Source organism: Larimichthys crocea, chromosome I (genome assembly GCF_000972845.2).
Source record: "Larimichthys crocea isolate SSNF chromosome I, L_crocea_2.0, whole genome shotgun sequence".
NCBI classification, from domain to species: domain Eukaryota; kingdom Metazoa; phylum Chordata; class Actinopteri; family Sciaenidae; genus Larimichthys; species Larimichthys crocea.
In genome coordinates, this window is record NC_040011.1 from 12314970 (window position 1) to 12328863 (window position 13894).

The 13894-nt window shown below is 42.3% G+C and overlaps 1 protein-coding gene across 1 annotated transcript in view; it reads left to right on the top strand.

The window, feature by feature from the left end:
* slit3 (slit homolog 3 (Drosophila)) overlaps window positions 1-13894 on the top strand; it is a 232266-nt gene that overhangs the window by 154871 nt on the left and 63501 nt on the right. Inside the window, exon 8 of the mRNA XM_027281844.1 lies at window positions 13595-13666. Within this exon, the coding sequence (XP_027137645.1) occupies window positions 13595-13666 (72 nt within the window). The remainder of the gene's footprint in view (window positions 1-13594; window positions 13667-13894) is intronic.

Genomic DNA, 13894 nt, shown 5'->3' on the forward strand with positions numbered 1-13894 from the left:
AGGTTCCGATTATTTTCAGAGAGCATCTCGAATGGACAAAACAAACGCAGCCCTCCGAACAAACAAACAAACACGATGGTGGGCGTCTCCGGATGAATGATATATATGCTGCTGAGTATCTGGTGTCTTCTGCTATTGTGAAGAAACACAAAGGACAGAAAGAGTTTGTGTTCTTTGTTTGTCCCAGTAGTAATTTCAGCATGGTGAAATACTCTGCCTGTGTGTGTGTGTGTGTGTGTGTGTGTGTGTGTGTGTGTGTGTGTGTGTGTGTGTGTGTGTATGAATGCACACTTTTTGCCTGAAGTGTAATTTGAACTTACAGAACGACCGAATAGAGAAGCTGTTTGTGCAACTCTCAAAATTAAACAAGAGTTAGTGGGTAGAGAAAACCGTGTGTGTGTGTGTGTGTGTGTGTGTGTGTGCTCGCCCTACATGTCAGAACATCCCCGGTGCAGATGGTGTGTGTGTGTCCAGCCTCAGCCCCCCCCACCACCACCCCCAGTAACGCTTGCATTTCTGTGGCCGCGTCCGCCTCCAGATCTGTCTTATATCCCTGACGCGTGGGCGCTGGATCGAAGCCCCTGAAACAAACCTTTCTTGAACCTAAAGTTTAGTAACACAAAGGCTAGTGCAAGTGTGTGTGAGTGAGTGTGTGTGTGTGTGTGCGTGTGTGTGCGTGTTGAAGAGGTTTCTGAGAAACCAAATTCACTTTAAGTGGACGTAATTTAGTCGATGCTTGTCCGTGTTAGTGCCGCACATGTTCGACCACATTGTCTTGTACGCATATTTGTCTGTATCTATTTGTCCTCCTGTGTGTGTGTGTGTGTGTGTGTGTGTGTGTGTGTGTGTGTGTGTGTGTGTGTGTGTGTGTGTGTGTGCACGGAGGGGTCAGCAGAGAACAAAGCAGTGCAGCTTTCTGCTGTTCAGTGATTTTGGTTTGGCTGGCCTTTTGGCTTCTGTTTGAGTCAGCGGGCTCAGCAGAGCCATCACACCCTGGCAACAAGCAGCGCCCTGGCAAAGAAAGAGGGTCTGACCTGAGAGAGAGAGAGAGTGAGAGAGAGGGATGAGGCAGTGTGAGAAAGAGAAAGTGCAAGAAAAGACCGAAGACAAGATGGAGGGTCAAAGCGAGAGGGCGAGCAGTGAGCGAAAGAACTTTTAGAAATATCTGTATGAAAAAGCAGAAAGCCAGCGGAGACTGGCAGAGATAAGTGTGTAAGGTAACTACTGTCTTCAGAATAATGACGGCGCTTTAAGATGTATTTGTTTGGGATTTAGAGAAAGGAGAACAGGGTGAGGAGGATAAGAAAAGAAAAAAAAATGGAAAGAGAAGCAGGGGCCTGAAAATGAGATAAAGAGAAACTGTGACAGTTGACTGTTTCCATTGGAATAATGATAGTGGATTTATAAAGTGCTCTGGAGCTTGTTGGTTTGGAGAGAGACACGGAGAAAGGGTCAGAGGGGTCGGAGGAGGCAGAGAGATGGAAAGGAGAGACGGGGTGAAGAAGTGAAGGGAAAGGAGGCGAAGGCGGCAAACAAGGAAGAGACGGAGCGAGAGGAGGTGAGGAGAAAGAGGACAGGAGGGAAGGGTGGAGACAGGTTGACATGCAGCCATCAGAGATGGAAGGGAGGGAGGACTGGAACGGCTCCGTGCGGAGCAGCCAAACACTCCAGCGCTGACGTTATTACATCAGTGGGATAGAGTTACACATTGTCTGCCGAATCTTTCTGAAAAACTGAAAATAAGTGGCTGATTTTACAGTCGGATTCTGAGCCTCTAAACGAAACAGACTCCGTGTCGCATCGATTCCACATCTGTCGGAAAGTCCTGCGCGTGCACGCTTTGCTTTTCTTTGCCGTGAGAGTTTACGTGTCCAGAAAATCGATAATGAAATAAGTGTTTTTTTTTTTTTTATACTTTAAGACAAAAGAGTTCAGCACATGCTTTCTGGTTCGAGTCATGTTGGCGCTCCCTTCATATCGCCTCTGGATAAAATCTTTTATACTGCTTTAATAAGCTGGTCGTGTGCATAATTGCTGATATAATCAATTAATAAAACATTTATAGATTAAAAATAAATGAAAGGGAATGCCTTTCGCTAATCTACTGTATTAAATATCCCCCCAAAATGAAGCTGCTTCATCACGTAGACACAAAAATCCTTTAAACCTAACATTATTATAACGCCATCTTGTTTATTGATTTGCAACATCACCCCTAATACGACCTGAGGTATCAAAAACTTGCTACTTCATAGTAAATACAACAACAAAATCTTGTTTTGTGGTGACATATATTTATCATGTTGTGCACAGACCATGATATCGTCCAAAACAACCCAAGCAGACAATATCAGGAACGATAATCTGCACTCACTGTGCATTCTGATGTATATGCAGTATTAAGTGATGCTGTAACACGACTTTGTGCTCCATCAAAACGTCTCCTCACTGCAAAGAGCAATTTAGACGGAGGTGTTAACAAAAGTCAGTGCAGGTAACACATTAAAGTCGGCAGCAGACGCTTCACGCAGGGAGGGGCGGCTGACACGGAGCTCTATGCAGAGGTGGGAATAGCGTCAGATATTGGAGGGAGCTCTGTGCCAGCAGTCTGACCCGCTCACAATTAATCACATCCCACTGGGTGGCAGGACAGGAAAGAGGAGGAGAGAGTGGTGATGAGGGAGAAGGAGAAGGAGGCGATTTCAGAATCAAGCAGAGCTGAGACGCAAAAATTGAGAAAAGAGGAAGAAGGAAGGAGGAGGAGGAGGAAGAGAGGCAATCTGGAGGCAAGACGCAACCTAATTTGTTCCCGTTTAAGGTGTAATGGTCTCATCAGTGGATTTTTATGGACATCTTTCTTCCTGTCTGTCCTCCTTCCTCCCGCTTTATTAGTCTTTCCCTCTCCTCTCCATGTCTCGCTCGCAGATTTTCATTTTGGAAGCTCACAAAGCATTTTGCATTCGAGCCGAATACGAGGGTGACATATTATGAAATATCAGAAAGCAAAAGCCTGGCATTGTGTTCCTGCACACACTCAAACACACACACACACACATCTGTTTTGAGGCACTCCAGCCTTTCTCTTTCGCATATGGACACACACACACACACACACACACACACTCTTTGCCAAAACCACATTGGAATTGTCCAATGACAATCATCCTGTATCCCTGTTTAGTTAGTGTAAGTTAATTTGATTAAAATCAACATCATCAGATTGCGGTTTTTAGGGCCAGCTTTTGTAACTTTAGTCCACATTCAGGCTATCATTTATACCCCCACTTCAAACGGCCTTGATTTTTCACAGAGATATCTTCGTATTTCAATCCGTTATAAGTCTTCGCCAGAAAAAAAAAAAGCTCCCTGGCACATTATTGGACAAAGTTTCTCCCCTTTTGTCCTCGAGGCAATCTAAAAAAGCTTGCAGCGCTCAGCACCTACTGGTCTCAGCGAGGAATAATGCAAACATCCATTATTCAGTTAATTGGAGCGCCGATACAGAAAAACCTTTTCTTGCCTCCGTTTGTGAAAGCGTGATTTCAGCAGAAAAATAACAGAGCGGATGTTCATACGTCACCTGAACAGTTGTCAGTCACATGCTCGCTCTGTCGTGAATATAATTTCAGACTTTGCGTCGCTCAAGAATCGGTCACTACTAATTATTAAACCCCCTGTGCCTTTTTTTTTTTTGGTTGGGGTAGTAAACAGTTGAGCTTTCCCAGGGTGGTTTCCAACAGCAACACTCTGGAAATGTCAATTTTCTCAGAGATGAGAGGAGTAGATTGCGCGACTTTGGTTGTTCAAACACTTGAGAGTTGATTAAACTAGCCCACACACACACACACACACACACACTCACTCACATATATTCCCGCGATGACACAAATACTCAAAGGGAGCGCGCATGCACGCAATACCAAACAAGGCGATGCAGCATCGGGCTGCCAGGGTAGAAAGCAGTAAAGCAGGGTGTTAAACCCCGTGGGAAAGTTCAAATATGAGACAATGGAAGCACTAAAAGCCCCTTAACTCTTGGCCCTAAAGGCCCCTGAAGCCTGTTTGCACACGACGTAGACCTTTAGAGATCCGTGTTGAAGTCAGCGGGGTCAAACATCACTTCAACTTACAAGCTGAGGTCTTCTGATCAAAAGAGACACAAGCTTTAAATGACGGGCGGGAGCATTCGTTTCCCTGAACGTCTCATAGCCTCAGCAACCGCACACACACACACACACACACACACACACACACACACACAAACATATACACTTATAAAGACTCTCAAGCTTTCAATCACATAATGTTACATCCTTGAAAAGCCTTTGTTTGTCCTTGCCCGTTGAATATACCCCCACACACAGACTCACACACACACACGCACACACACACACACACAGATGAAAAATAAAACGCACACACACACACTCACCTACACACACAGAAGCATAGCATCCATTGTGCGACTCTCGGATGAATGATTACTTCAAGGATCGGTGAGTCTCACTGTCTGACTCAGCGAGACAGGATACAGCTGTCCAGCCTCCAACACACACACACACACACACACACACACACACGCATCTACCTATAGACAGTTATCTCCCCTCCCCCGTCTCTCTCTCTCAAGGTGAAGGAGTGAATAGAAAGAGTTAAGAGGTTAAACGATCATGTGACCTCCGTGCCTGAGAGGTGCTCTCTTCTGGTGTGTGTGTGTGTGTGTGTGGGGTGGGGTCGCCTCTCCCAGCTGCCCTCTGTCTTCACAGCGAGTGAATGGGTGGGAGTGAAGGGGTTAAACAAACGAGTGATTGAAGGAGTGGAGTGTCCGTGCGTTTCCCTTTCGGCTCTGTAATGAGGCCTCGGGGAAGACGCTGAGTGCTCTTCACACAACTCCACCAGTCTTTTTCTTTTTCGGCAGTTGGCCTCCTTTCAGCGTCTGTGTGGGAAAAAGCTCTCGGAGAAATGAATTCCTGTTTCGTGGAGCGAAAACACCTGCAGCAGAACAAACTCCACGTTAATCTAGAAAAACATTTGTGTTAAAATGACACTCGAGTGACGGGATAAGCACTCGAGAGTGAGAGCTCTGTTTTACGTCTCTGTTTCTGACGTCTACAGACGGTTCCTTTGCCGTTCTCGATGCTAAAATGAATCTTTGTGCAAGAATCGATGAATTTTATATAAACAGAAACCACTATAGTTGGAAATATCTTAAGTGGAAGTTCTTTTGTTTGCCACTAAATGCTTCTTTTGCTAAGATTTATTTTTATTTTATTTTGATATTTCATGTCATCTAACTCGACAGGAAAGAAAATCAGCCCGACTTCTGGCATCACCGACAGCATGTTCATGTTCCTTTCAGTCTCTGGCTTTTGGGGTTGACAAGTCATTTCTGATAAGTGATCAGGATTACCGCAGCTTTACAAGAATTATCATCAGAGGCTCGCAACAGAAACGCTCACTGGTTTCTGCGGTTTAAGTTTTTAGCGATTTAGTGAGTAAAAACATCCTGCACTGCATATAACGTGCGTGTTATCGTAGATTTATGATTCAGCTGCAGCTTGCTTACGTAAGAGAGATGAAGAAAACCTTCGAACTTAAGGATCCGTCTCGTCATTGGATGGATTTAAGCCCGTTCAGGCCCACACTTCTACCAAAATCAATGTTCACAGTTTATCCTAACACACGCTCTGAATGTCAATCAACATTCCTCTCTGATGCGATTCATACCGGCTCTGACCCGTCCACCCGGTCCGCCGCTCACCCCAGTTCGCTTCCCACAAAATAACATTTTGCATTTAATCTTTCCAATCAATATTTTTGCAGTCACGACGCTGGAATACCGATTCCAGCCCTGAAAAGATTCAATTTAGAAAACAGGAATGTTAGGTTGATTGAACTTGATAACATTAATTACAGCATAACCTTTCCTTCCCGTTTTATTTTAAGCTATTGATATCGAACCTCGTTCCGCTCTGTTCTACACACGATGCATTGAATGCACGGGGTGAGCTTGGAGGTCTTGGATTTTACCCCGGGAACATTAATTACGATCCACACGGGCGATTTTAACGGTATGCAGCCGGTGCAAAGCACAAGCACTAAATACACATTTCATTTAATGTTGAATCTCTTTCTTCTATCAAACTGTACGGAAGTTAGAGATTTCCCATCACAACCTTTAAGAGCCTCCAGAGAGAGCGAGAGCTTCCATGAGTTCATGAGGAGGACTTCTCCAAAGCAATAATAAGTCAGTTGTGTAAATTATTTAGGACATAAAACGTTGTGTGGATGCATTTATTGGACTGTTGAGGGAGCTTATGTATCTCTGCCTTTTGATGGAAGGAAAAATGTCTACAGAGAAGTCCTCTGCTCGCATAATTCTGAGACTGACTGCAACTGTGGGGAAATCCATTGAAAAACAACACAGAGGCGGAAGTATTTTATCATTTTAGGGTGTTTTAAGATGCATCTCTGTCACCTAACGGCAAAAGTTACAAAGAATAACCTGCAAATACACCAATGTAATGATTCTACAAGCTACAAAAAGAGTATTTACATTTGAAAATGTAACTGTGTGAGTGATCCCAGTTACACCAAACAGGATTAGACATCATTTCATTCATTATAGAGATATTTAAGAAGGAAAAAATCTTGCTAAAGAGACTATTAGTTCATGTTTTTAATTCAAAAGATTGACTCCTGTGTCATAACCCATGCATCCTTTGTTAAACTGACAACGTAGGGTTGAATAATACCATAAATTGTAATGCAAAAGAATCACATAGATTCCCTTTGCCCTGCAGGAGAATCCACTTAGTTGTGCTTACACTGAATTGAATTTGATTTGTGTTCAGGCTTTAATCCTGATTCTCTGGTCAGCCGTTAGTTTTCTAACCCATCAGATTCTTAATTGCGTTCACCTGGAATTCCCGGTGACGAGTCACTGAGACCGGTGAACACCCCGGACACATGCTGTAGATGTTCGAGGAGCTGGTGCTGATGTCTGCAGAGCGTTTCTGGAATCTTTGCTTTGTCCCGTCAAAGATTTCTATATAATGTTTGCAATTATTCTAGGCAGTTTGATCAATGCAGTTGTAAGTAGAGTTATAAAATCGCTTTGTTGTGCTTTCACGTTGTGGTTTCATTCCCCACAATGGTGTATTGATCTCAGAGGAGGCCCAGAATGCACCAGAAGGTTTTTTTACCAAGACGATATCAGTGTTAGGAAAAAGTGAAGTCTAATGTTCCAAGATGATTGCAGAAGATTGAAATAAATGATGGTGTTTTTAACGTTGAATGAAGTTTAACTTGTGGTTCATGAAGTAATAACACTTCTTGTCAACTGGCCTCCTCCACATGTTTCAGCATTCTCTTTAAAATTCACACACCAGAGAATAATTTCACACATTTACATTCATCCAGGATTACTGTGGGAGTCTAATGACGCTGTTGCACAAACCTTTCTGCAGCGCGAGCATAATCAGACGTTTAACTTTACAATTACATAAAGGTTCATTTATGACAAGTTTCACGTCGTGTTTCAGTCTCCGGAGCTCTGCTTTCACTCTGTTCCTTTCCACAGACTGTAACTAATGTTTGTGATTGCAAGAGAGAATAATCGCATCGAACGCAAAGTCAATATCGGTTGTAATCACAGTCATAAAGTTACATTGTTGTGTTGTGTTTAGAGGCTGTAGTAATTCAGACATTCTGTCAGCGTATCGATCTGTATCTGTTAAGGCTGATTGAGCATAATAGAGACTAATAGAAAATTCACTTTATTACACACATTCAGACACACATAACAGCAGCTCAGACTCTGTGGAGCCAGACACAAACAGATACGATATATATATATACACAACTGAAGAGAGCGCGTGAGCGACGAGCAGACCGACATAAACACACATGTGGAGAGAGATGTATGTGTTCTGTTTGGAGATTCATATCTAAAATGTCTCATCGTATTGTTTCCAGATCGGACATACTTCCATGTAGTTTACTCAAACAGGCTCGAACAGGAAAAACAGATGTTAATCAAAGCTGTGACCTCATGGTTATCATCTCAAACTACCAGACCGTCCCCTGCCCCTTTTTTTTAATATCATGCTATGGTATGACAGAAAAAAAAAACAGAACACTCAGACACCGGGGAGGAAAATGAAGTCCTGACCGTGAACTGGAAGGTCACAGGAGTTTGTTGAGCATGTAGAATATAAACTAGACATGTCATCGGTCTTCACAGGAGCCACGTTGAGCATCAGCAGCTTTTACACTGTTATGTTTTTAAAAGCTTTGGATTGTTTGCTGGCATGTGGGACGGATCAGATATGAATATATACATACAAAACATATCATCGCTCGGATGAAAACCATGTATGTGTGAAAATCATTCTTTGAGGAGGATAAAGAAACTCTTTTTCTCAGGACATCAACCTCAGACTGTAATGACACACATCTAACAGCAGAGATGAGCCTCGACCCTCTTGTTTAAGTCCACCTCAGTTGTTGAACTATCAATATTAAGGCTGTCCTACATGTTTCCACACAGCACATCGACCTAATCAAAGATATTTCACTATGTTTGATTGAAATAATCCAGGCTAACGACATAGATATTCATCCTTCGGTTTATCTTACATACATGATGTCACAAATTGTCTTTTCCTCGTCCTGAATGCAGACTGTAGAAGATGCACAGCGACGATACATAACAGGGAAAGCGTCTGTAATTTTGTATTTGATACTCTTAATCATAAATTTCTGAACTTTCCAAACTTAACCGACATTTTTCAGGTGATCACAGTTTGTTTTATTACCACAGACATGAAGACGCAATCAGCCGTCCACAAAGACAGATATCAGTTAGGTGGAATGTCTGAGTTTTCAGTTTGACCACATGATCTCAAATCCGATAAAGATTCATCAGAAATAATCAAATTCTAAAAATCCAACGTTGTTTATGGAGTATTCATTTATTATTTGAGGTATTTTTCATGCCTGGCTTAAAATCCAGAATCTTAAACGTGGAGCTTAAAATGTTTGGACCTCTGCAAAGAGCCAGTTGATCTCGTGTGTGTGTGTGTGTGTGTGTGTGTGTGTGTGTGTCACTGACTGCAGAGGCCCTTTTACTGCAACAGAGAGACCACTGCATCGAAAACACACACACACACACAGACACGCAAGCATGTATCGCACATGCTGACTCAAGAATACACTCTTAATAGAAGCACACACACACACACACACACATATCAACAGACACACACATACGCACACCGTCAGGGATCATGGATCTATCCTGCAATCCCACTGCAGCGGTCACTGCAGCCGATCTCAAATTAAAAAGAAAAAATCGAGCTGAATAGGCGTTTGGTAATAGAAACGTTGTGTGTCGCAAACAGTGTGGAAGCAGTCCTCGAGCCCCCTTTTACTGCGGCTGCAAAAACAACATGTATTTTCTTTTGAAACTGGCTTTTCTAATAATGAATCTGCAGAGCAGCGAGCTAAAATAAACCTGGGTTTTATATATCAGCTGTATTAAAATTTGGACATAAGCAACTGTAACCATAAAAATCAGCCGTAAAACAGACAGAAGAGCATAACGTCACTTTGGAAGCAGCTGCAGCACAGGATGCTAATACACAGCACAAAAAGTATTTTTCCTAACCATATAACATCAGTTGTGAAACATTTGTAAATGGGACTTGGACTCCACAGCCAACGTTCCGGTTTGCACTGTGTGATTTTGTGGTGGGAGTTACAGTACGGTGTGACGGGCTCTGTCAAGGCTGCAGGATTATGGAAGTTTAGACTGACAGAAGGTGGAGTGCAAAAACAAACGGAAAGTTCCCATCTGTATTTTTTTCCAAGACTCGTGGAAGATGTTGGAAACGTTGGAGAGATTCACAGGTGTACAGTGTTCTGGATGTTTCCTTGTAGTTTTATATGATTCACTGGCAGCTGTCATCGCGTCATAAAAAGAAATCGAACCTCTCTGCATCTAGAATTTAAAAGTCATGGCACAAAATAAAAATCAAGGTCTGATTTTATTCTTTTGTAGTTTATCAAGTTCCTTTTCTCGGTACGCTGATTTCACTTCCAATCCGGTAAATCTTTCAAATATCAAACAGCAAACTTCCCAAACATCCATTTTCTGTCTCTTTGCCAAAAAATGCACATATTCTTTTATGATCACTTCAAATCCAAGAGTGTCTACTTTTAAGAGTACACCCACGGCCAGAGGCGTGTAAAATAAGCTGCTCCACAGTATAAAACATAGTTGTGGACTTCTAAATGATGTTTTTAGTGTTTATCTTGGCTTAAGTCAGTCAGTCACTACTTTATTAAGGCAGAGAGATGCAGAGGGGGGTTGAACGAAGTGAGTGGGAGAATAACTGACAGGGAAATTGCAGAGGGAAATTATTGTTATTTCACAATTAAATTATATATACTGGGTGGAATCACCCCTGACAGGGCTGACCATAGCAGCACTCCCGATGCGTGCATGTGTATGTGAGAGCGAGAGTGTGAAACTTAATCTGTCTACCAAGGCTGCTGAGGCTGCACTGGCAGGGAGGGGAACGCAGAAAGAAAAGAATCGGAAGAAGAGAGAATTAAAGAGAAAGAAAAGTAGTAACATCAACAGAGCGAAGTAAAAACAGTCTATTTTAAGGCTGAGTGGGTGTTAGAGAAAACACGGCAAACCCCCGGTAATAAGCCTGTGCTGTGACGACAGCGTGTAAAACAAACCATCCTTGATTTTCGTCGGCGAAATCCAAAACCCTCGCCGTGGTCACGTTGTATGTTTAGGCACACAAACATATTGCAGATGCTGTTAAAAAAAAAAAATCAAAAAAATCCTCTCATCTCGAATTTGAACCATTTTTCAGAGAGAGCGCCGACCTTGTCCTTGTCGGAAAGCATTAAAAACACATTGTCAGACGTGAAAAATGAATGGTTTTTAGTTCTCCGGTCTTCATCCGTCCTGAAACAATGACTCTTTGAACACACACAAGGTTTCGGGTGATATTTAAAGTAAACTAGCCCTTATTTTCTATCCAGTGAAATTAATGATCCATGAAACTCGGGCAAAAACAAAGCGAAGGGTTGTGTGTGGATGTTGGCTCCCACAAACCTCCAGAAAAATTATCCTGTAGTATAAATTTTAAGTAATCCCTGGATTTTCTAATGTAACATAAATCGCTCATTTGAACTTGTGTTTTCAATCTTGAATATTTCCTGCAAAAAAAAAATGAAAATTGGAGTCCGGTCCATTCCAGTCTCACGAGTTTTAACGAGGGGTCATTATTCCTGCCAATCTGGAAACGTCTGTTTGTTTTGATTATGAAATAAAAATCAATTTATCCATGTGCGTTACGTTTTTTAGGACTGGAAGCTATTTCTGATTTGTAAATGTTGCAAACTTCAGCGGTTACTGTTCTCTTGTAACAGAAAATCAAATTTTTAGGGTGAAAATTGTTTGAAACCAAACTCCTTATTTTATATAAACAAGATTTTGTGGTGAAAATAAGTGAAAACCCAAAAGACTGAGCCTTATTTACAGCATAACTCTGAGTATTTTCCCTGTTTTTCATATAATATTCATGACATTATGACTACCGTGATCTAAGTTGGACGTTTTTGTCCAGGCCTCGTGCTGTAATTTTTGTCCGGTCACGAGGGACTCGCTTTGCTTGTGTTCTGATATATTGTCCCCCACCCCACAAGTGTTTTTTTTGTATATGCAGCTTTACCGGCTTGTACGAGTCCATCAGTGCAAGCTGATCCCCCCGTGGATCGCTTTGATGGAATAGTCGTCTTTTCTGCATTTCTTCTCCCCCCCTCTGCTCTCATTTCTGTGCATGGAAACCACAGTGAATCAATAGGCATTGTGTTTCCCCAACACACTGAGTGGGATCGCTCGTGTGTGTGTGTGTGTGTGTGTGTGTGTGTGTGTGTTTGGTTGTAATGACAGTCAACCTTGTTTTTCATTCCACTTTAGGTCGATACTACATGTGAGACAGAGTGTAGTTTATGAGAGAGCTAATAGTCAGAGACAGCATTGACCTGCTTATGAGTTAGAGATGGAAGAAACACAGATCAAGGGTGTGTTCGTATGTGTGTGTCTGAGTGTGTGTGTGTGCGTGCGTATCAATAAATAATGAGTTAAAACTCGATGTGATGACTTGGCACAATAGCGGCACCCCGGACAGAAGGTCGGGATTTGTAAACGCAGCGTGCTGCAGTTTTAGTATCAGCTGTTTGTTTCCTTCTCGACTCAGTCGAGGCAATTTTATTCATAAATCCCAGAATAATAAACGAGTCCCAGTGAGCTTTAACATCTCTGCATCATACAAAAACCTCAGTTTAGTAAAGGGAAACTTTACTTTAACATGAGAAGAGGAAAAACCTTAAAAAAAACAAAAACAGGACAATAATTTCTGTTTGTAATAAGCTAAAAATAAAACCTATTGTTTCCCGTGGTGATAAAGTTTTATGTAGTGTACTCTCCAGTCATAGATCTGATTAGGCAATTCTAAAAGCTCTTAAATTAAAGTGAATCACCAAACGAGTCGACTCAGACGCTGGTAAACAGTCATGGTCATGGTGGAAAAAAAAGCATTATGTGTTATAATTGCTGAACTAATCCAACGTTCTGATTCATTTGGTGGTTGTTTTGTAAGTGTACAGTGATTTATAACATTTTTAAAACGTCAGCACATCAGCGGCTCCCAAACATTTGCTCTCGTGCTCCCTTAAAACAGCTGCTCGGGCTTCTCTGTCAGGATTTATCACTGTATGTGTGTAATTTCACTGATAACTCTGTGATGTGGATAAGTCTGATCATTAATGCCAAACAACAGAAGACAAACAGTCGCATCTTTTGCTGCAGTCACAAGCTCCTGCCGTTTGCTGTACTGTCGGTGAATCATCGGGTCCCGCTGCAGCTCACAGAGACGTTCTGCTGTCCTTCTTAAAATGAGTTGTAACACATTCGCTTCAAAGCTTTTAAAGCTGGACTGCAGATAGATGTTTGCTCCCACTCTGTGTCAACTGTACCGACCACGAGAAAGTAACTGAGTGGAGAAATAAACTCTTTTAGTGGCACGTTATGAAAGCAAATACAGCCGCAGACGTGTGTGAGCTGTTTTAAATGACATCACATGCATGCACTGATAACAGAAGCAAACTTAAATGTCAAAGGAAGCGATTTCTGAGAGTTTTCCAGAACCTGAGGTGATACAGCGATACTGTAAGAATGAGAAAACCTCCTACCAGCCATCTCGTGAACTGCTCAGGAACTGCTGCCTGTTGCAAACTGAGTTATTTCAGTCTGACTCCGAGAAAAAAAAGTGACCAAACTTTTGGGGAGATGTGTGTTTCTTCTTTTTTTTTTGTGTGTGTGTGTGTGTGAGAGGTTGGAGAAAAGGTGACGAGGACTTGAACCTGCTTTGTGGAAAGAATTTAATTTGACTTGCGTCAGAGTTGAAACCACCAAAGCAATAAGTGGCACCATTGATCTTATTTTTCTAACAATCTGTTTTTCTCTTTTCCTCCTCCTCCTCCCCTCCCTCTCTATGTCTCCATCCAGCACCCTCAACAACAACAACATCACCCTCATCCCCCTGTCCAGCTTCAACCACATGCCCAAGCTGCGGACGCTGTGAGTATAACACACACACACACACACTTCCATGCACAGACATTCACTGCACACACACACATAAGCAATGTTCACTTACACACACACACGCAGCATGGCAGCAAGGGACTGTGTGATGGTCTAATCATGCCATAATAAGAGACCAACTCTTCTATTGTTTCATGACTGTGAATAATCATGTGGCCATTACGTGCACACACACACACACACGAAGACACACACAGAGAT